General features: G+C 40.6%; 1 protein-coding gene across 1 annotated transcript; it reads right to left on the bottom strand.

Annotated features, from left to right (window-relative positions):
• Nucleotides 1-1,445: 1,445 nt before the first annotated feature.
• klhl42 (kelch-like family, member 42) lies at nt 1,446-21,433 on the bottom strand. Its single transcript, XM_072552110.1, has 3 exons — nt 19,935-21,433; nt 7,532-7,725; nt 1,446-2,155 (listed from the first exon to the last, which is right to left on the bottom strand). Exons 1-3 carry the CDS (start codon nt 20,693-20,695, stop codon nt 1,710-1,712), a joined length of 1,401 nt encoding a protein of 466 aa, XP_072408211.1. The 5' UTR covers nt 20,696-21,433; the 3' UTR covers nt 1,446-1,709.
• Between the last annotated feature and the right edge of the window lie 361 nt (nt 21,434-21,794).

Raw genomic sequence — 21,794 nt, forward strand, 5'->3', positions numbered from 1 at the left:
TAAAAATGTAGAATTTTAAATCAAGTCCTTTTTTTTCTATTTTTCTCTTTTGTGTTGATCTGTCTCAATCTAATAGTTCTCATTTTTTTTCTGCACTTGATGTGACATTAAATTCACTTCCTTTAATTTACACTTCCTTCCCTGTCCTTCGGTCTGATTGATTAAAGAAATAAGCAGAGCTTGGCTGTTTACTCAGTTAAGCCCAGTTTTCCCTCAGAACAACATTATCAGCGACCATTTTCAGCAACTTGTCATGCACAAATATTTAGAAACCTAAAGTTGCAAGGGCAAGTCCAGTAGCATACACTGGTCAGTGCACTGCTAGAGCAAAATCTGAACATTGTAATCATTGTAATTTTTAGGTTGTAAAGATATATTAGGAAACATTGGAGTATTATGGAAGTGATTTTTATGGGGACATGAAAAATTAACAAATGCTCCCAAGTGAATAATTAACAAGTGTCCTGCCAAAAGCAAACAAAAGATACAAAGAATCATCACTAATAACTTCACTGTCACTTTCTCTTTGATTTTTACATTATTCGTGGTCGAATAACAAATGTGCAGCTGAGATGCAGATTTGGCTGGAGGTATGGCATTTTCATCCTCAACAAATTAAGGAGCTGATAGATACAAAACTGAAGTGATCTCAGAAGGTTGTAACTTCAATGTAATAAGTCCACAAGCAATTTCTAATACAACTGTAGGCACAGAAATTTATCACTGAAGTTGACACAAGTGTGTGACAAATACAGGACATCAGCAACACTTTTAATATATTAGAGATTTCTAAATAAAAGTTCATTTTGTAATATCAGAGCTTGTTTCAATGGCAATCAAGTGGAAAACATAAATGCTAGGAGAATTCATATATTTATCATCTAAAATTTAGGGTTAATTGAGCACCTTTACACTGTCAGAACAAGAATCAGACCAGCTCCAACACTCCTCTTCACTCAGTATTTTGACACAAATGATTAACAAAAATAAATTAAACATGTACCCTGTATTCTAAATACTTTAAAGTGTTGACATTAAGATTTTGAAATTGATTCATTTTTAAAAACACAGAAACAGTCCCATTTTAAAGTACACACTCATCTGTAAAACAGCAAACCTTGATAAACCAGATTGCTGCTGTGCATTTTGTGTCATGCTGATGAAGTGTCTATATGAACAAAATTGTTATTGTCTGGAGCAATGAAAGATACTTCAGTGGAGTAAAATTAAGCTTTTATTAGGTTATAAGTATTCTGCACTGAAGACACATCATGCATTATGAGTCACTTATAGGCTCAACATCATACTTCACTGGAATGTAACTTTGCCATCAACGGCCATTTAATAACAAGGCCCCTTCTCAAGTGATTGACACCAATCACACCATTTAACTGTGTTTTCAAAATCTTGTCTTTGTTCTTTACCATTTAAGAAAAGTAATTCAGTTGTATTATTAATCTGAAGGAATTTATTTGTTTTAGCCTGTGTTCCCCAATTACAATTTTGAAGTTAAGTAGGAGATACCTGCTGTTGTATTATTACTGTGAAGATTCAGTTCACAACTAATTGCCTAGGAATAATGATCAACTCTGACTCTTTTAAGGTGGAGCAGTTTGCTTCCATTAAATTGGCCCACATCTACCATTCCTCTTCATTTTAGGATCTTGCTGCATTTACACAAACTCCATTTCATCACAAAACAATTACTGTTAAATTATGTTAGGGAAATACAATGAGCAAAGTAAAGTATTTTGTCCAAATGCTGGAAAACGTCGGAATGCTTCCCACATATCTGAAAATAGATTGTACTTGAGGAATACACGATGTTCAAGGCTGGTTGTTGGTGCAATATCTCTACTTATAATGTAGATCCCATCATTGTGCAATGTACAAGTCAAATTTAGTCCAGATTTTGATGTGTTTTCCTTGAGGTGGAGCCATTCTCTAGTGTTCACATTGTAGGACTGAATTGTAAGCATATCTTCAGTATGACTTCCCTTCCTACTTCCACCTTTCTCATGGATGCAGCCACCAACAAGGTAAATTGTATCTTCCACAGACACCATTTGTTGTTTACGAATATGAAGCTCACAGGATTCTAGGACAGTCCAAGCATCTGAGGTAGGGCAGTACCGTAAAATGTTCATATTTCTATCTGAAAATGTAAGGGTTTTTAATTAATTTAAAATGAGTCTAACATTTTAAACATCTATAGCATCACAAAACCAATAACAGAACACTGTCAAAGTTGGGAAGTACCTTCTCAATAATAAAACCAAAATATTGAAAAATGCATGCTAAGTATAATTAGTTCAAAGTCGGCAACTATCACAGCAGACTAGAATGGCAATTGAATGAGATCAGTGTTATGGAGACACATCCTGATATTCATGTTACATATCAAAGTATCCAAATTGCAGCTCAGCAGTTTACTGTTCAGGTGTAAAAACAATAACTGCAGATGCTGGAAACCAAATACTGGATTAGTGGTGCTGGAAGAGCACAGCAGTTTAGGCAGCATCCAACGAGCAGCGAAATATGCTGCCTGAACTGCTGTGCTCTTCCAGCACCACTAATCCAGAATACTGTTCAGGTGTGCTGATCCATAATGTAATTCTTCACGTTATGATAAGGCGTCACAGAGATGGCATATTATTAAATCATTAGCAGTCAGGTATGCATGGACATAAGAATTAAACATTACATTAGATCAGATGTAGACTTAAAAGTGATTTTTAATTCCTTGATATATTATCATTCATTCAAAGGATGAGGACATCACTAGTTAAACTAACATTTTTGCATATTACTAGTTGCCCTTGAAAAAGTGTTGGTGAGCTACATTCTTGAACCACTGCAGTCCATGTGCTGCAGGTAGACCATATGCAGTTAGGGAGGGAATTTCAGGATTTTGAGCCAGTGACAGTGAAGGAACAGAGCTGTATTTCCAAGTCATGATGGCGAGTGACTTGGAGGGGATTTTACAGATGGCGTTGTTCCCCAATAAATCTGCTGTCCTTGTTCTTCTAGATAGTAATGGTCATGGTTTGGAAGGTGTTGACTAAGGAGCCTTGATGAATGTTTGCACTGCATCTTGGAATTGATACTCGATACTGCCACAAGTAACAGTGGGGGAGGGAGTGAATGTTTGTCGGTGCTGTACCAATGAAGCAGGCTGCTGTGGTTTGGATGGTGCCAAGTTTCTTAAGTGTTATTGGAGTTGCTCATGCAGGCAAGGGGAAATTATTCCATCACACTCTTGCCTCGAGCCTTTTAGATGGTGGACAGGTATTGGGAGATGAGCAAATTGCTGCAGGATTCCTGGTCTCTAAACAGATCTTGTAGCCACAGTATTTATGTGGTTGGTCCAGTTCAATATCTGATCAATGGTAAGCCCCAGTACATTGATAGAATGGCAATATCATTGACTGTCAAAGAGCAATGGTTAGATTCTCTCTTGCTGAAGGCGGACTTTTTTACCTGGCACCTCTGTGTCATGAATATTACTTGCCATTTCTCAGCGTAAACCTGGATATTTTTCACGTCATGCTGCATTTGGATATGAATTACTTCAATATCTGAGAAGTTACATATGGTGCTGAACATTGTGCAGTCATCAGAGAACACTCCCTCCATCCTATTCTGACCTTTTGATTGGGGATGGAGTGTCGTTAATGAAGCAGCTAAAGATCGTTGGACCTAAGACACTACCCTGACAATTCCAGTGGAGGTGTCCTGGAATTAAGGTGATTGAACTTCACAACAATCTCCTTTGTGCCAAGTATGACACCAATCAGTGGAGTATTTTCCCCATTGATTCCCATCAACTCCAGTCTTGATAGGGCTCGTGTTGTCACATTTGGTGAAATGTGGCCTTGATGCCAAGGAGATTCACCCTCACCTCTCCCCGGAATTCAGCTCTTTTGTCCATTTTTTAACCAAGGCTGTAATGAGTTCAGGAGCTGAGTGGCCCTAGTGGAACCCAAACTGAGCATCATTGAGCTTGTTATTGCTACATAACCACTGCTTCATAGCACAATTGCAGACATCTTTCATCATTTTAATGATGATCGAGAGTACATCAATGTGGTGGTAATGGACTGGATTGGATTTGTCCTGCTTTTTTGTACAGAGCGTACCTGGATAATTTTCCACATTGTCAGGTGACTACAAGTGTTGTAGCTGTACTAGAACAGCTTGGCTAGGGCTATGGCAGATTTTGGAGCTTCAGTCTTCTACTATTGTCAGAATACTGTCAGGGTTCATAGCCTTTTCAGTATCCTGTGCCTCCAATTGTTTCTAGCTAAAAGGGGAGTGAAACAAATTGGCAGAAGACTGGCATCTGTGATACTGGGGACTTCTGGAAGATGCCAAGATAGATCACCCATTTGAAGTTTCTGGCTGAAGATTGTTATAAATGCATTAGCCTTTCCTTTTGCACTGATGTGCAGGGACTTGCAGTGCCTCATGCTGTATTTAGTTATTTAATTGTCCACCACCATTCATGACTGGATGCGACATGTCTACAGAACTTAGATCTGACCAGCTGGTTGTGGAATCACTTCGCTCTGTCCATCATTTGTTGCTAATGCTATTTGACATGCAAGTAGTCTGGTGTTGTAGCTTTTGAAGTTGACCTCTCATTTTTAGACATGCCTGGTGCTGCTGCTGACATGCCAGCCTGCATTGAACCAGGGTTGATCGCCTGGCTTGATTGAAGAATCAGGGCTATGCCAGTGCATAATGTTATAGATTGTGTTGGAGTACAACTCTGTTGCTGCTGATTGGGCACATCAACTCATGGGTGCCCAGTATTGAGTTGCTAGATTTGTTTGATGTTTGTCCCATTTGGCAAGGTGATAATGACCTAAAGCAAGATGGAGCTTATTCTGAATGTGAAGGTTGGATCCAATATTCACAAGAACTGTAAAGTCGTCACTTTTACCAATACTGTCATGGATAGATACATCTGTGACAGACAAATTGGTGAGGTCAAGCATATTTTTCCTTCTTGTTGGTTCCCTCATCGACTGACAGGGAGCCAGCCTAGTAGCTATATCCTTTAAGACTCAACCAGCCTGGTCTGTAGTGGTGCTGCTGAGCCACTCCTGGTGCACGTCTAACATATTCTGCACTCTTACCACTCTTGGTGTGTCCTTCAAATGGTGCTCAACATGGAGGAGCAGAGATTCATCAGCTGAGGGGTGCAGTATGTGGTAATCAACAGGAGGCTTTCTTGCCTGTGTTTGATCTGATGAGGCCTGAAGTCAATGTTCCAAACTAGTACGGCAATTCCCTCCTGTCAGTATACCACTGTGACACCACCTCTGCTGGTGAGACAGGATATATCCAGGGATGTGATGGTATTGTGTGGGAGCTTAGGTGCAAGGCAGCACAGTGGCTCAGTGGCTAGCACTGCTGGCTCACAGCACCAGGGTCCCAGGTTCGATTCCAGCATCAGGTGACTGTCTGTGTGCCATGTGCGCATTCTCTCTGTGTCTGCACGGGTTTCCTCCGGGTGCCCTGGTTTTCTCCCACAGTCCAAAGATGTGCATGTCAGGTGAATTGGCCACGCCAAATTGCCCATAGCTTTAGGTGCATTAGTCAGAGGGAAATGGGTCTGGGTGGGTTATACTTCAGCGGGTTGGTGTGGACTGATTGGGCCGCAGGGCCTGTTTCTACACTGTAGGGAATCTAATCTAATCTAGGTATGATTCCATGAATATAGCCATGCCAAACTATTGCCTCTCCAAAGACAGCTCTCCCAATTTTGGCACTAGCCCCAGATATTAGTAAGGAGGGCTTTACAGAATTGGCTTTACAGGGCTATGTGTGCCATTGTTGTTTCTGGTACCTGAGTTGATGCCAGGTAGACCATAATTTTCATTTTTTTTTTCCCATTCTAGCAATTGCCAGGTCATCTCACTCAATCACATTGCTGATGGTCTGGGGTCAAGAGTCAAATGTAGGTTAGACTAAGAATGCCAGTTTCCTTCCCGAAATAACTAGGTTCAATTCTAGCCTCTGGTGACTGTGTGGACTTTTCATGTTCTCCTCATGTCTGCGTGGGTTTCCTCCTGGTGCTCTGGTTTCCTCCCACACTCCAAAGATGTGCAGGTTAGGTGAATTGGCCATGCTAAATTGCCAGTAGCATTCTAGGATGTATAGGTTAGGTGTATTAGTCAGGGGGCAAATGTAGAGTAATGGGAATTGGGTTTGGGTAGGATACTTTTCAAAAAGATAGGGGCAGATGGTGGCTCAGTGGTTAGCACTGTTGCCTCACAGCGTGAGGGACTCCGGTTCGATTCCAAACTCAGGCATCTGTCTGTGTGGAGTTTACATATTCTGCAGGTGCTCTGGCTTCCTGTAACAATCCAAAGATGTCCAGGTTAGGTGAATGCTTGACTAGCTAGCTAGCTTTGACAAAGGGTCAGTTAGACTCGAAACATCAGCTCTTTTCTCTCCTTACAGATGCTGCCAGATAATGCTGCTGAGATTTTCCAGTATTTTCTCTTTTGGTTGGTGTGGACTTGTTGGGCTGAAGGGCTTGATTCCATGCTGTAGGGATTCTTATGAAAGAACATTAGTGAACCAGACAGATTTGTACAAATGTTGAAAATGATTTTGAGGTTATCATTAGACTTTTAATTCCAGCTTTTAAAAATTGAATTCAGTTCCAGCACTTGCCATGGCGGGATTCGAACCTGGGTATCTGGAACATTTCACAGGTCTCTGGATTACTTATCTAGTGATAATAGTACTAGTCCACTGCTATCACCTTCTTTTTCAGTTTTGTTCAAGAAATTATCTCAAAAGAATAGCTTGAGGAATTGAAATTTACAGCCTCTTACTCAGTACACCTTCTGTAGCTGGTGTGGAGTTCCTGCAACAAAATCAAAATCTATCAAAAAGGGAAGAAAAGTTGGATTGATGATCACTCTGGCCAGCTGATCTAATGATTTAGAACAGATAATTGATGATAACTGAGAACCAGTGAATTGCAGTTGGTGTAAAAGCCAAGAAAAATATAAGAGATTGACTTGCCTGGTAACAATGAATTGGGGTTAGAGTTAAGAATGTCAGTTAGTGGTTTCCACAAAGAAATAAAGTGGCTACTAGAATATTGAGGCTACTAGAGCAACATTTTCGAATTTTTTTTAAGTTCCAAGAAATACTGTTTTAAAAACTTGGTTACTCAAATTTTACAGTTTTTAAGTTAATACTGTTCAATTATTAATAAAATAGTTCAATTTTATTAAAATCTGTTTGATGACTCTGCGGTATAACTCATTAATACAATGCACAGAGTGCCAGCTTGACTCGCCCAGAATCCCCTCCAACTTTCCTTTCCTGCCTGTACAAAAGTACTAAACCTTCATTCACAGCAATGAAGCTGAGACCAGGAGCTCAAGATTAAAAGTAAAATATCTCCATTGCTAGGGTGGCACGTACAAATAGACCATCCAGATATGCTTAAGCAGACAGACACTAAATCTTCTTTAAAACTCGGTACAAAAACAAAGCAACTCACCTCGTGTTGTGTATCCACCCATTACATAGATCATCCCTTTGCATTCACAGGCTGAGAACTCCACAAGAGGATCTGGCATTGAGGCTACAAAACTCCACCAATCCATCTCTGGATTGTAACATTCAACATTGCAAAGGGACTGACCACCGACAGCATACAATTTCTCACTGACAGCTACAAGTTTAAAGTTTGATCTGTAAAAAGAGAAGTATGTTAACAGTACAAAATATTCTAATCTTTACTTTTCTAAACCATTTTCAGTTTTGACAGGATCATATAAATTACAGTCAAGAGTCTGGTGCTAGAAAAGAACCGCAGGTCAGGTAGCATCAAAGGAACAGGTGAATCGACGTTCCAGGTATAAACCCTCCATCAGGAATGAGGCTTGTGAGCCATGGGAGTAGAGTTCTCTCTACCCCCTTGGCTCAGAAGCCTCATTCCTGATGAAGAGCTTATGCTCGAAACATCAATTCTCCTGATCCTTTGATGCTGCCTGACCTGCTGTGCTTGTCTAGCACCAGACTCTTGACTCTGATCTCCAGCATCTGCAGTCCTCACTTTCTCCTCTTATAAATTACAGCCAATTAAGTGACAATATACTTTATCCTTCAAATTAAGTACGTTCCTGCTTGGTAATGGAATATATATTTCTGGTCGTCCCACTCTCACATCAAAGATTCCCAGTTTAGGTGCAGCATGGTTAGATAAAAAGGTACCTCTGTACCTTATCCCGAATCCCTACAGACATAGTGCGTCATTTTCCGTAACTACAGAGACCACAGCAAGAGTGACAATTAATGCTGATATTTGGGCAATTTTGCACTTTGGGCAAAGAAATGGCAGCTTGGGATTGGCATAAGTCATTTCATATTCAACACTTAATGCCTGCAAACAGGACAGTTGGATCCTGTCAAGAAAGACTTAATTCAGATAAAGGTTACAGAGAACTATCCTGAAAGTTACCATACATGCTGCTGTTCTGATTATCTCATTCCATCTTTCTATTGTAAAGCTAAACAAATAATGGTCTAAATTCTTCAAATGCGTTAAAACCTGTGCATTGGAGAAATGCACAGTACTGACAGTACTTTGTACAGGTCTGGTCACCCTGCTATAGGAAAGATATTATTAAATTGGCGAGGATCCAGAAAATATTTACAAGGGTGTTGCTGGGGGTTGGAGAATTTGATTTATAAGGATAGACTGGATACATTATAAGAACTAAAATACAGAAAATGTTATGTAAAAACAGTTTATTGTTTAAATGGAAACAGAGTTCTGTGGCACAGAAGTTTCTGGGTGCATAGGTACAGCCAGTAATTAGAACAACAAATGGAAGTCCAAAAGGGAGACAGAGTGAGGAGAATGTTTCAGAAGGTGAAAATAAACAAGGTGGGGGTGAGAAGTGAAGAGAAGTGCAGAGCTAAACATGACATAGACTCAGCCAGGCTCATGACTTGCAGAGAATGAATGTCTGAATAAAAACCTTTTAAATATAATTAAATTTGGCCCCATGAAGAGACAACAGGGATGTCAATTTCATGCACACCCCAACACACCTCCTTGTGCTTAGATATCTAGCTTTCTAGAGTCAGTGTCATACAGCATGGAAACAGACCCTCTTGTCCAACTCATCCATGCCGACCAAGTTTCCCAAACTAAACTAGCCCCACTGGATTCTGTTTGGCCCACATCCCTCTAAACCTTTCCTATTCATGTACCTCTCCAAATGTCTTTTAAATATTGCAATTTTACCAGCATTAACCACTCCATTTGGTAGCTCTTTCCACATAAGAGCCACCCTCTGTGTCAAAAAGTTGCCTCCTCAGGTCCCTCTTAATTTTTTCTCCTGTCACGTTAAAATTATGCCCTCTAGTTTTGAACTCAACCATCCCCTAGGGAAAAAAAAACTTTGTTATTCACCTTATCTTTGCATCTCATGATTTTAAAACCCTCTATAAGGTCACCCCTCAAACTCCTACGCTCTAGTGAAATAAATCCCAATCTATGCAGCCTATTCTTATTACTCACATTCTCCAGTCCCGACAACAGCCCGGTAAATATTTTCTGAATCCTCGCCAATGTTCTGGTCACCCTTTCTATAGCAGGGTGACCAGAACTGTACATAGTACAGTCAGTTCGGCAATAATGCCTGTTTCTTCAATGTGAATTGGCTATAACGCGAATGAAGAATTTAGACCATTATTTGTAAAATGCAAACTTTCCTGATCTGTATTGGCTATAATGTGATTATGGTTCCATTGGTTTAAATGGTGCTTCTATTATGTGATTTTCATATAACTCAGGAATGGAACTACTGCGTCATATCAGAACAGATTGTTCTCCAAAACTGGCTTTATCAAGGTTCTGCACAACCTCAATATGATGCACCAATTAAGAAAAGCCATCCCATCCTCACGTGAAAGTGACAATCCTTTCCAGTCCTTTGTTAAAAGTAATTCATGAGATATGGATATCATTGGCTGGATCAGCATTAGTTACCCATTGTTAGTTATCCTTCAGAAGAGGAAAAAGGATGTGTACATAAGGTCTAAGTGACTGAAGCCAAACAAAGCTTTGAAAGAATATCAGGAATGTAGGACCAATCTGAAATGAGGAATTAAGAGGGTTAAAAGAGGTCATGAAGTATCCTTAGTGAGCAGGGTTAAGGAAAACCCCAAAGCCTTTTATTCATTTATAAGGAGCAAGAGGGTAACGAGGGAAAGGGTTGGCACACACAAGGACAAAGGAGGAAAGATATGCATGGAGCCAGAGAAAATGGGTGAGATTCTTAATGAGTACTTTGCATCGGTATTCACCAAGGAGAGGGACATGATGGATGTTGAGGTTAGGGCTAGATCTTTGATTAGATTAGATTACTTGCAGTGTGGAAACAAGTCCAAAGATGTGCAGGTCAGGTCAGGTGAATTGACCATGCTAAATTGCCCGTAGTTAGGTAGATGTAGGGGTATGGGTGGGTTGCGCTTCGGCGGGTGCGGTGTGGACTTGTTGGGCCGAAGGGCCTGTTTCCACACTGTAAGTAATCTAATCTAATCTAATCTAATCTAATCTAAAAGTCCACACCGACCCACCGAAGCGCAACCCACCCAGACCCACTCCCCTATATTTACCCCTTCACCTAACACTACGAGCAATTTAGCAAGGCCAATTCACCTAACCTGCACATTTTTGGATTGTGGGAGGAAACCGCAGCACCCGGAGGAAACCCACGCAGACAAGGGGAGAATGTGCAAACTCCACACAGAGAGTCGCCTGAGGTGGGAAATGAACCCAAGTCACTGGCGCTGTGAGGCAGCAGTGCTAACCACTGTGCCACCGTGCCGCCCTTACTCAAGGTCAAGTTGACATAAGGAAGGAGGAAATGTTGTGTCTTCTAAAAGGCATTAGGTGGACAAGTCCCCAGGACTGGATGGGATCTATTCCAGGTTACTGACAGAAGTGAGAGAGAAAATAGCTGGGGCTTCAACAGATATCTTTGCAGTATCCTTGAAAACAGGGGAGGTCCCAGAAAACTGGAGAATTGCTAATGTTGTCTCCTTGTTTAAGAAGGGGAGCAGGGATAATCCAGGTAATTACAGACCTGTGAGCCTGACCTCAGTCATAGGGAAACTACTGGAGGAGATACTAAGGGATAGGATATATACCCATTTGGAAGAAAATGGGCAGCATGGTTTTGTGCAGGGAAGGTCATGTCTTACAAACCCAATAGAATCCTTTGAAGAGGTGACAAAGTTGATTGATGAGGGAAGGGATGTCACACACATGGACTTTAGTAAGATTGATGAAGAAGATGAAGTCGCATGGGTCCAGGGTGTTCTATCTAGATGGATAGAGAACTGGTTGGGCAACAGGGGACAGACAGTAGTAGTGGAAGGAAGTTTCTCAAAATGGAGGCCAGTGACCAGTGGTGTCCAACAGGGATTCATGCTAGGACCACTGTTGTTTGTAATATACATAAATGATTTGGAGGAAAGTTTAGGTTGCCTCGTTAGCAAATTTGCAGATGACACTAAGATTGGTGGCATAGCAGGTAGTGAAAGGGACTGTCAGAGAATACAGCAGAATATAGATAGATTGGAGAGTTGGGCAGAGAAATGGCAGATGGAGTTCAAACCAGACAAATGCGAGGTGATGCATTTTGGAAGATGTAATTCTAACGCAGATCAGTAGAGTGGTTAAGAAGGTATACGGCATGCTTTCCTTCATCAGACGGGGTATTGAGTGCAAGAGTTGGCAGGTCATATTACAATTGTATGACTTTGGTTCGGCCACATTTGGAATACTGAATTACCAAAAGGATGTGGACACTTTGGAGAGGGTGCAGAGGAAGTTCACCAGGATGTTGACTGGTATAGAGGGTGCTAGCTAGGAGGAGAGGTTGAGTAGATTAGGCTTATTTTCATTGGAAAGAAGGTGAGTGAGGGGGGACCTGATTGAGGCCTACAAAATCATGAGAGGTATAGACAGGGTGGATAGCAAGAAACTTTTTCCCAGAGTGGGGGACTCAATTACTAGGGGTCACGAGTTCAAAGTGAGAGGGGAAAAGTTTAAGGGAAATATACATGGAAAGCTCTTTACACAGAGGCATTGTGGGTGCCTGGAATGTGTTGCCAACGGAGGTGGTGGTAGTGGGGGGGAGCGATAGCGTCATTTAAGATACATGAATGGGCAGGGAGCAAAGGGATACAGGCCCTTAGAAAACAGACAGCAGGTTTAGATAGATGATCTGGATCTGGATCAGCGCAGGCTTGGAGGGCCAAAGGACCTGCAATTTTCTTTGTTCTTTGTTCTAAGATGGCTGTGAGTTGCCTTCTTTAATCACTGCAGTTAACTTGCTGGAGATCGACACTTAATGCCATTAAAATTTCTACTCCAAAATCACAGAATACATCCCACATCTGAGGAACTATGTACAGTTTTGGTCTCCTTATTTAATAAAGTATTAACTTGCAGCAGAATCTGTTCAAAGAATGCTCAGAAAAGATTTCTGGAAAAAAGAGATTATCTTATGAGGAAGAATGGATAGGGTGGACACATATTCATTGGAGTTTAGATGAGTGAAAAGTAATTTTATTCGAATATATAAGATCCTGACAGGATTTGACAGAATGGATGTTGAACGGGTGTTTCCCATCGTAGAAGAGACCAGAACTAGGGGACATAGTTCAAAACTAAGGGGTCTCCTCTATTAAAAACAGAGATGAGGAGATTTTCTTTCTCTCTTAAAGCATTTTTAATCTGTGGAAATCTCTTCCCTGGAGGGCAGTGGAGGTTGTCATTAAATATTTCCAAGGCTGAGTTCGAGAGATTTTTGATTGACAAGGGACTCAGAGGATATAGTGTGGACAGGAAAGTAGAGATATGGATACAACCAGATCTGTCATAATCTCATCAAATGGCTAGGTAGATTTGAGGGGCCAAATGTCCTACCTTTGCTGCTAAATCTTATGCTCAAATTCGTATTTTTAGAATACAGTTTAGTCTTTGAAAAATCATGTATCTCTCTTGCTGAAAAGGAACCTTTAGAAAAGAATAAATATTTGCCAGTCTGCATTCCCTACTGGCTGTTGCCAGTTCTGACTTACTGGAGGTATTTTATATCATATTTTATAATTTACATAGGTAGTCATTTCTGCAGTGTCATTGGGAGTTGTGCACTGGGACCTTGTGGAATCCCAGACATTGCAGGTTCCAAGCAAACTGCCCAGGAAACTGAAGATGTTGATGGGCAATTCTGCTGTGCCAGAACTCTGCAAAAGTATCTATTTAAATTGGAGCATTCAGAGGGTTCCTCTGTAAATAAATAAGTTATCCAGGAAAAGTTAGACAATTAAAAACAATTAAAAATTACTGGGCAATTATAAATTTCACCCACAACTTACTGCACACATCTCCAAAACACTCCCCCTCCAGTCCTTACAAGCCCTCTTTGTTGGAAATGACACTCCTATTTCCCCACCAGACTCTACAGCCCTGCCAACCCAATTTACACTCAACACTCAATCACTTAGCTGTTACCCTATCCACCAGGCACCCTACTGATCAGGTACCATAGCACTCTAGCTTTACACTTAGCTTAAATACACAGCATCTGTCAAAGTGACTGATTGTGCCACTGGACATTTAAGTCACAGAATACAGCAACTGATAACTATAACGAAAAAGGGAATGTAGTTAGCTTTCTCCTTCACACCAAGGTCTCAACTGGATTAGAGATACACTCTACATTTTTGCAGGAGCCATGTATGGAAATACCTGCCAGAAAAGTGGAGATTTCTCTGAACTTAAAGCAGTTGGAATGAGTGACCATGACTGTTATTGCTCAGCAGATTCAGCCCACAGATAACAGCACAGCAGCTCAAATGCACTTGGTCACTATATCCCTACATTTGGATTAATAAGCTACATATTTAGAATTATTTTACGCAAGACTGTAGATATTCCCTTTCCATGTTACAAAGGAACATAAACAAACCAGTACCAGCATTTCTAGGACAATATCAGTACCATAGTTGACGAATAGAGTGCAATGAATGTCACTCATTGCTATAAAATATTTGTATTTTATTTTAAAGGCTTCCATACGAATTGCTCATGGAAATATAAATGATATTCTGAAAAGTGCTGTTTAATATATGAGTATGGATAAAGGATTGGCTAGAAGGAAAGGAGAGTTGGGACAGGTAGCATTGAGGAGGCTGGAGACGGCAGAAAGATTTGGACAGGTAAGGAAAGTGGGTAAAGAAGTGACAGATAGAGTACAACACAGGAAAATGTGAGGTCATGCACTTTGGTGGAAGAATAGAGGCATGGACTATTTTCTAAATGGGCAGATAATTCAGAAGTCTGAAGTGCAAAGAGACTTGGGAGTTCTAGTCCAGGATTCTCTCATGGTAAGCTTGCAGGTTGAGTCAGTGGTTAGGAAGACAAATCCAATGATGGCATTTATTTTGAGAGGAGTTGAATATAAAAGCAGGGATGTACTTCTGACGCTCTGTAAGGTTCTGGTCAGGCCACATTTGGAGTATTGTGCAGTTTTGGGCCCCATATCTCAGGAAGGATGTATTAGCCCTGGAGTGTGTTCAGAGATTGGTTCATGAATGGTCTCAGGAATGAAAAACTTAACATTTGAGGAATGTTTGAGGACTCTGAGTTTATACTTGACAGAGTTTAGAAAGATGAGGGTGATCTCATTGAAACATGCAGAATACTGAATGGCCTGAACAGAATAAATGTTGGGAAGTTGTTTCCGTTAGTAGGGAAGACCTTTTAGAATGGAGATAAGGAGAACTTTCTTCAGCCATAGAATGGTGCATCTGTGGAATTCATTGCGACAGAAGGCTGTGGTCATTGAGTGTACTTAAGACTGAGATAGATAGGTTCTCCAGTATCAAGGGGATCAAGAGTTATGGGGAGAAAGTGGGAGAATGGGGTTGAGAAACTTATTAGCCATGATTGAATGGCAGAGTAGACCCGATGGGCTGAATGGCCTAATTTCTGCTCCTATGTCTTATGGTCTGATGATCTAAATGGGTCAATTTAAGGTTGGCAAACAGTAACTAATGGACTACCATAGGTACCTGTGTTGGGACCTCAACAATTTGCAATCTATGTTGTTGGTTTGGATGGAGGCACTGAATGAACTGTAGTAAATTTGCTGACCATATAAACATTAGTAGGAGACCACATTGTGTGGAGACCACATGGTCTGCAAATGGATAAGGATAAGTTAAGTGAGTGGGCACACAGTTTGGCAGATGGAGTACAGTGTGGGATAATGCAAGATCGTCCACTTTGGCAGCAAAAACTAGAAAGCCAGAATATTATTTATTTGGAGAGAGTTGGTAGAATGTTGCATTACAGAGGTATCTGAATGTACTTGTACATGAATGTCAAAAAACATTAGTATGCAGTTCCAAAAAATAATTGGGAAAGAAAATAGAATGGTGACCTTCATTGCAAAGGGTATGGAGTGTAAAGGTAGATAAGACTTGCCACTACACCACAGGGCATTGGTGAGACCATACTAGTGTACTGTGTACAATTTTAGTCTCCTACCTAAGAAGAGGTTTGCTTTAATTAGAAGTAATTCAGAGGATGTTCACTGGGCTAACTCGTGGGATGAAGAAGCTGTCTTATGAAGAAACACCCAACATGTTTGTCTATACCAACTGGAGTTTAGCAGAATGACAGATGATTTTATTAAAACATACAGACACTCAGGCGATGGGCATAACTGAGTCCCAGAGGCCCAGGATCGAATGAGGGTAGGATGGAATCATGGTGAGGAGGTCATCAGCTATGGCAGAGGGACAGGTGGTCAGCTGGGGTGACCAGAAATGGCAGGTGAATTTCAGGTCCTTCATGATTATGCTTGGTGAAAACAAAGGACTCCTGTCACAAACAAACAGAACAGAGCTTGCTTTTCTGGCTTCCTGCATGTTGAATCCCAACCTCCTTTGGTTGAATACCAGATGAGGTGAAATGAGATGATGTGTTTTCATTGCCCACTTAAAATCCTTACTTGGCATTGAGATGGGAAGACCATCCCTGAGCCATCCTCTCCTGGATTTAATCATGGAAGAGGCAAAACGGCATCAAGATTCCCAACCCACTACTTCTAACCCAAATAACTCAGGTCTACGTGCAAATCCACTTCAGGAGAGAGCATTAAATTCTGCCTAATGTTTATCCTGTGGGAGAATCTAGAACCAGGGGCACAGTTTTAAAAGCAATGGGTTTCTCATTTAAGACATAGTTGAGGATTGAAGTTCTTCTGTCAGATTGTCATTAGTCTTTGGAATTCCCTTACCCTAGAGCAGAGGAGGCTGAGTCATTGAATATATTTGAGCTGAATTCGTCAGATTTTTGATTGAAAAGAGAGTTTAGGTTTATGGGGACTGGCAATCAGAGAAGTCATGATCTTATTGAGTGGTAGAAATTCAATGGTGGGCAAGTTGCTGTAAATGATTTTGAAAGTTAGGATTTATATGCATTTGGGAGGCAAGGAATGATTAAGGACAGTCAGCATCATTTTGTGTGAGGGAAATCCTGTCTTAAATTTGATTTGAGTTTTTTGAGAAAGCAATCAAGAAGATTGATGAGGGCAAAGTGGTAGACATTGTTTACATGGATGTTAGTGAAGCCTTTGACAAAGTTCTGATGGTAGACTAATTAGTTAAAGTTAGATCACATGGAATTCAGCATGAGTTTGGATATTAGATTTAAAAAATTGGCAACAGCAGGAGACAGTGTGTGATGGCGGATGGTTGTTTTTCTGACTGGAGGACTGTGACCAGAGGTTTTCCACAGGGATTGGTGCTGGGTTTTGTTTGTCATTTATATAAATGATTTAGGTGAGAATATAGAAAGCATGGTTACTAGGTTTGCGGATGACACCAAGATTGTGATATAGTGGACAGTGAAGAAGATTATCCAAGAGTACAAACAGATGTTGATCTTGGTCAATGAGCTGAGGAGAGCCAGATGGAGTTTAATTTGGATAAATACAAGGTATTGCACTTTGGTAAAACATACAAAAGAAAGACTTATTCAATTAAAAGTAGGGTCTTGGGTAGTCTTAGAGTCTTACAGCATGGAAACAGACTCTTCAGTCCAACCAGTCCCTGCCGAACATAATCCCAACTAAGCTAGTCCAACCTGCCTGTTCCTGGCCCATATCCCTCCAAACCTTTCCTATTCATGTACTTATCCAAAGGGTTGTAGAACGGAGAGACTGAGGTGTTCAGGTACATAATTCTTTGAAGTTTGCATCTCATGTAGGTGGGGTGGTTAAGAAGGTGTTTAGCATGCTTGCCTTCATTTCTCAGACCTTTAATTATAGGACATTATGTTAAGATTGTACAGGACATTGGTGAAGCCTGTTCTTGAGTACTGTGTCCAGTTCTGGTCCTCCGGTTATAGGAAAGATATTATTACGTTAGAGAGGGTTTCAGAAGAAATTTACCAGTTGCTGGGACTGGAGGATTTGAGTTATAAGGGGAGGCTGTATAGGCTGGAACGCTTTTCACTGCAGCGTGGGAAGTTGAGAGGTGACCTTATAGAGGTTTACAAAACCATGAAGGTTATAGCTAAGTTGAATGGCAAGTGTCTTCTCCCTAAGGTGGGGGACTTCAAGGCTGGGGGACTATTTCTAAGGTGAGAGGAAAAAGACTTAAATAAGACATGAGGGGCAATTTTCTTTTACACAGAGATAGGTTCATATGTGGAATGAACTTCTGGAGGAAGCAGTGCATGTGAGCACAGTTACAATGTTTAAAAGGCATTTAGATAAGTACATGAATAAGAAATGTTTGGAGGAATATGGGCCAAGTGCAGGCAGGTGGGACTAGTTTAGTTTGGGAACATGGTCAGCATGGACTGGTTGGACCTAAGGGTCTGTTTCCGTGTTGTATGACTCTATAACTCTAGAGCAGGCTCAAAGGTATGGTTTGAATATCCTGCTCCTATATCTTATGTTCATAACTGGCAGAACATAGAACATAGAACCTTACAATGCAGTACAGGCCCTACGGCCCTCGATGTTGAGCTGACCTGTGAACCCAATCTGAAGCCCATCTAACCTACACTATTCCATTCTCATCCATATGCCTATCCAATGACCATTTAAATGCCCTTAAAGTTGGCGAATCTACTACTGTTGTAGGCAGTGCATTCCACTCCCCTCCTACTCTCTGAGTTAAAAAACTACCTCTGACATCAGCCCTATATCAATCACCCCTCAATTTAAAGCTATGTCCCCTCATGCTAGCCATCGCCATCTGAGGAAAAAGGCTCTAACTGTCCAACATATCTAACCCTCTGATTATCTTATACATCTCATTTAGGTCACCTCTTAACCTTCTTCTTTCTAATGAAAATAGCCTCAAGTCCCTCAGCCTTTCCTCGTAAGACCTTCCCTCCATACCAGGCAACATCCTAGTGAATCTACTCTGAACCCTTTCCAAAGCTTCCACATCCTTCCTATAATGCAGTGACCAAAACTGTACATAATACTCCAAATATGGCTGCACCAGAGTTTTGTACAGCTGCAGCATGACCTCATAGCTCCAAAACTCAATCCCTCTACCAGTAAAAGCTAACACACTGTATGTCTTCTTAACAACATTATCAATCTGGGTGGCAACTTTCAAGGCTCTATATACCTGGACACTGAGATCTCTCTGTTCATCTACATTACCAAGAATCGTACCATTAGCCCAGTACTCAGTATTCCTGTTACTCCTTCCAAAGTGAATCACTTCACACTTTTTCGCAATAAACTCCATTTGTCACCTCTCAGCCCAGCTCTGCAGCTTTTCTATGTCTCTCTGTAACCCCCAACATCCTTTGTCACTATCCACAACTCTCCTGATCTTAGTGTCATCCGCAAATTTACTAACCTATCCTTCTACGCCCTCATCCAGGTCATTTATAAACATGACAAACAACAGTGGTTCCAAAACAGATCCTTGCGGCATCCCACTAATAACTGAACTCCAGGATGAATATTGCCCATCAACCACCACTAGTACAACAGTGCAATGTTGAAACATCATCACAAAATTGTTTCAATCCATTTACTGATCTTCAAAAATATTGTTTCAATTAACTTTGTTTCAGTTAAAACGCCAGTGTGTTGTACTCATGAAAGAAAAATGACCTTTAACACTGAGTAAATCTCCCAAATAGTGAAGTAACTGCTACTTAAAAACATAAGAATTTGGAGAAGGAGTAGGCTATTGAGCCTGGACCAAACACTCACTGTAAGCCTTTCAATCAATGAATTATCTGGTCAGTACAGCAGATACAGCAAGACTACAAATGATGCCTAATCAAGATATTGTCAGTGCTCTGATTTACTACTTTTGTTACTACAAATAAGGCCTGTTTGAAATGTGTAGCACTAAAAGATTATTTTTACCTTTGTAAGAGAGGGGTTTCCCCACTTCATTAGCTTTTCACAGATTGGAAATGCTTGGTAAAAGTTCTGCCCCATTATCAAGAACTGATTGATAAAGGATCTGGGTTGTTGTGATTCTGATTATTTCAAGCATTTATACAATTTCTTAAGTTACCTTTCCTACAAAATTTTGTAGAACTGACATTTTTAAAATATATAACATTGTGTATAAAAAAGAAAGATTGTTAGTTACAGAAGAAATACATGTGAAATATAACATCTCTGATATCACAGAAAAACCTAAAGAACTGCAAACGCTGCAAATCTGAAACACAAACAGAAATTGCTAAAAATAAAACTCAGTGGATCTAGCATCTGACAACACACTATCAGACTTGCTGAGTTTTTCCAGCAATTTTGGTTTGTATTTCAGACATCACACTGTGGTGAGAGTGAACTACATGAGTACCAACTTTGTACCTTTTTTGATTCATTGGTGCAATCTGATTCCACTCATTTTTGCAAGGATTGTAGCAATGTGCAGCCGAGATCTCTTGACTAGTCATTCTGTATCCGCCAATGATGAAAAGGTAATTGTTCAGGACTACAGAACCATAGCCTCTCACATTCACCATGTCCGGAGGGAGGCTGTTCGCCAGGGGTAGCCATCTCTGTCCAACCTCATCATATCTCAGCATTGACCAGGCCTCATCAAGAGACTGATCCAAGGAGGTGCTAAAGAAATCCCCCACTGCCACCAAGACAGCTGTGCCTTTAAGGCGCATCTCCCTGACCTGTTGACGCAAAGTGTTGGGTAGATGCCTAAATTCCTGCCTCCTCAGCATTGGGTGGTAGTGACATACCATGAACCTGAGACAGGCATTTCTCAGATCAGTGATTCCATAAATTTCAGAAAGTTTATATAACTCCACGCAGTTATCCACCTTAACCTCAGAGAGGAGCAGCTTCAAGATGGAAGACACCTGGAGAAAAGATGCTGTTTCCACTAAATCTTCCAAGGTCTCGTTGTCAAAATGTACTTTGGAAGTATTGATGAATTCAATGATTAACTCCAGTCCATGAGCACTCAAGCCCTGCAGCTGCACCGAGCCCTCTTCGGATTCCTTCATTCCAGAGTTATAGAGGGCTTTGAAATAATCGCTTTTCTCAATTAACTTACTCTTGCTGACATTGTATGTCTTACCATCGATTATGATAGCTATGATTTCTTCAGAGGACATCGTATCAGCGGATGAGGACTGAATGAATGCCCGTCTGTGCAACTGTTTTCTTTCGGCGGGCAGTTTCAGCTTTTATTTATATTTATTCGAATCTGCACGTGGGCCTACATCAGACAAAGCATCCGTTTTACTAACATTGCTGTGTCCTGTGTAATTTAACAGCAGGATCTTGTTGCACGCAGTGCTTCCAATCAATCTCTAAATGCTTACTCGGCTTCCTTGCACATTCGAATGAAGTTTGAGAGCCTGCTCGCTTGTTTCTTTAATCTCGTTTCCTTGTCATTTTTGTATCGTCACTTCTTGTTCCGTTTCCATCAGCCAATCTCCGACTGTAAAAGGCAACAACCAAGACATTCTGCTCTTCTCGTATCTTACCTTTAAAAGGCAGTCAACCCGCTCTGACTGTTCATGAAATATTGCACGAGTTACATGTATTATCTGCGAAAGTCTCTCAACGGTGTATTCAAAACCAAAAACAGTCATATATTATTGTTCGGATTGTTTTAGAAATCTAGTACAGCGTCCTTTTATGATGCAATGGGATTTTTAAACAGTCGACCAACATACAAAATAAAAATCAAACTGTTTTAAAGATAAACAATTAGTTCTCTAAACTTCATTTGAATAAAAAAAAACTCAGCATGTACCTAGAGACAGGAATCCTGAGCATCAGATTATAATTTTGCAGTATTAGGATGGAATTTATTGTCGGTCAGATTACATTGAGTACTGCATTCTGTACTGGCCACCGTCTACAAAGAAAACATGCCAAGTTTTTAAAAGAGTACAAAACTAGTCCAATTGTTTAAGAGAACAGAGTCAGGAAGAACATTTAAAAAAAAATAAATCACAATACTTAGTCATAAAGGAGGTAAGTGAGCCTTTCACCTCTCAAGACATTTTCATAAATAATGGTAAGATTTGAAGTGTAATCACGGTAATGAGGCAAATTATAGAGTGCAAGGTTCCACAAATAATTGTTATTTGGTGCTGACCGTTGAGGGATAATATTTGGCTACAGAATCTTTTACATCCACTTCAACAAGCAGACAGGACCCTCGTTTAATGCCTCAGCTGAAATATGACACATCATTGCTAC

The sequence above is a fragment of the Chiloscyllium punctatum genome, chromosome 32 (genome assembly GCF_047496795.1).
Source record: "Chiloscyllium punctatum isolate Juve2018m chromosome 32, sChiPun1.3, whole genome shotgun sequence".
In the NCBI taxonomy this organism is placed as follows: domain Eukaryota; kingdom Metazoa; phylum Chordata; class Chondrichthyes; order Orectolobiformes; family Hemiscylliidae; genus Chiloscyllium; species Chiloscyllium punctatum.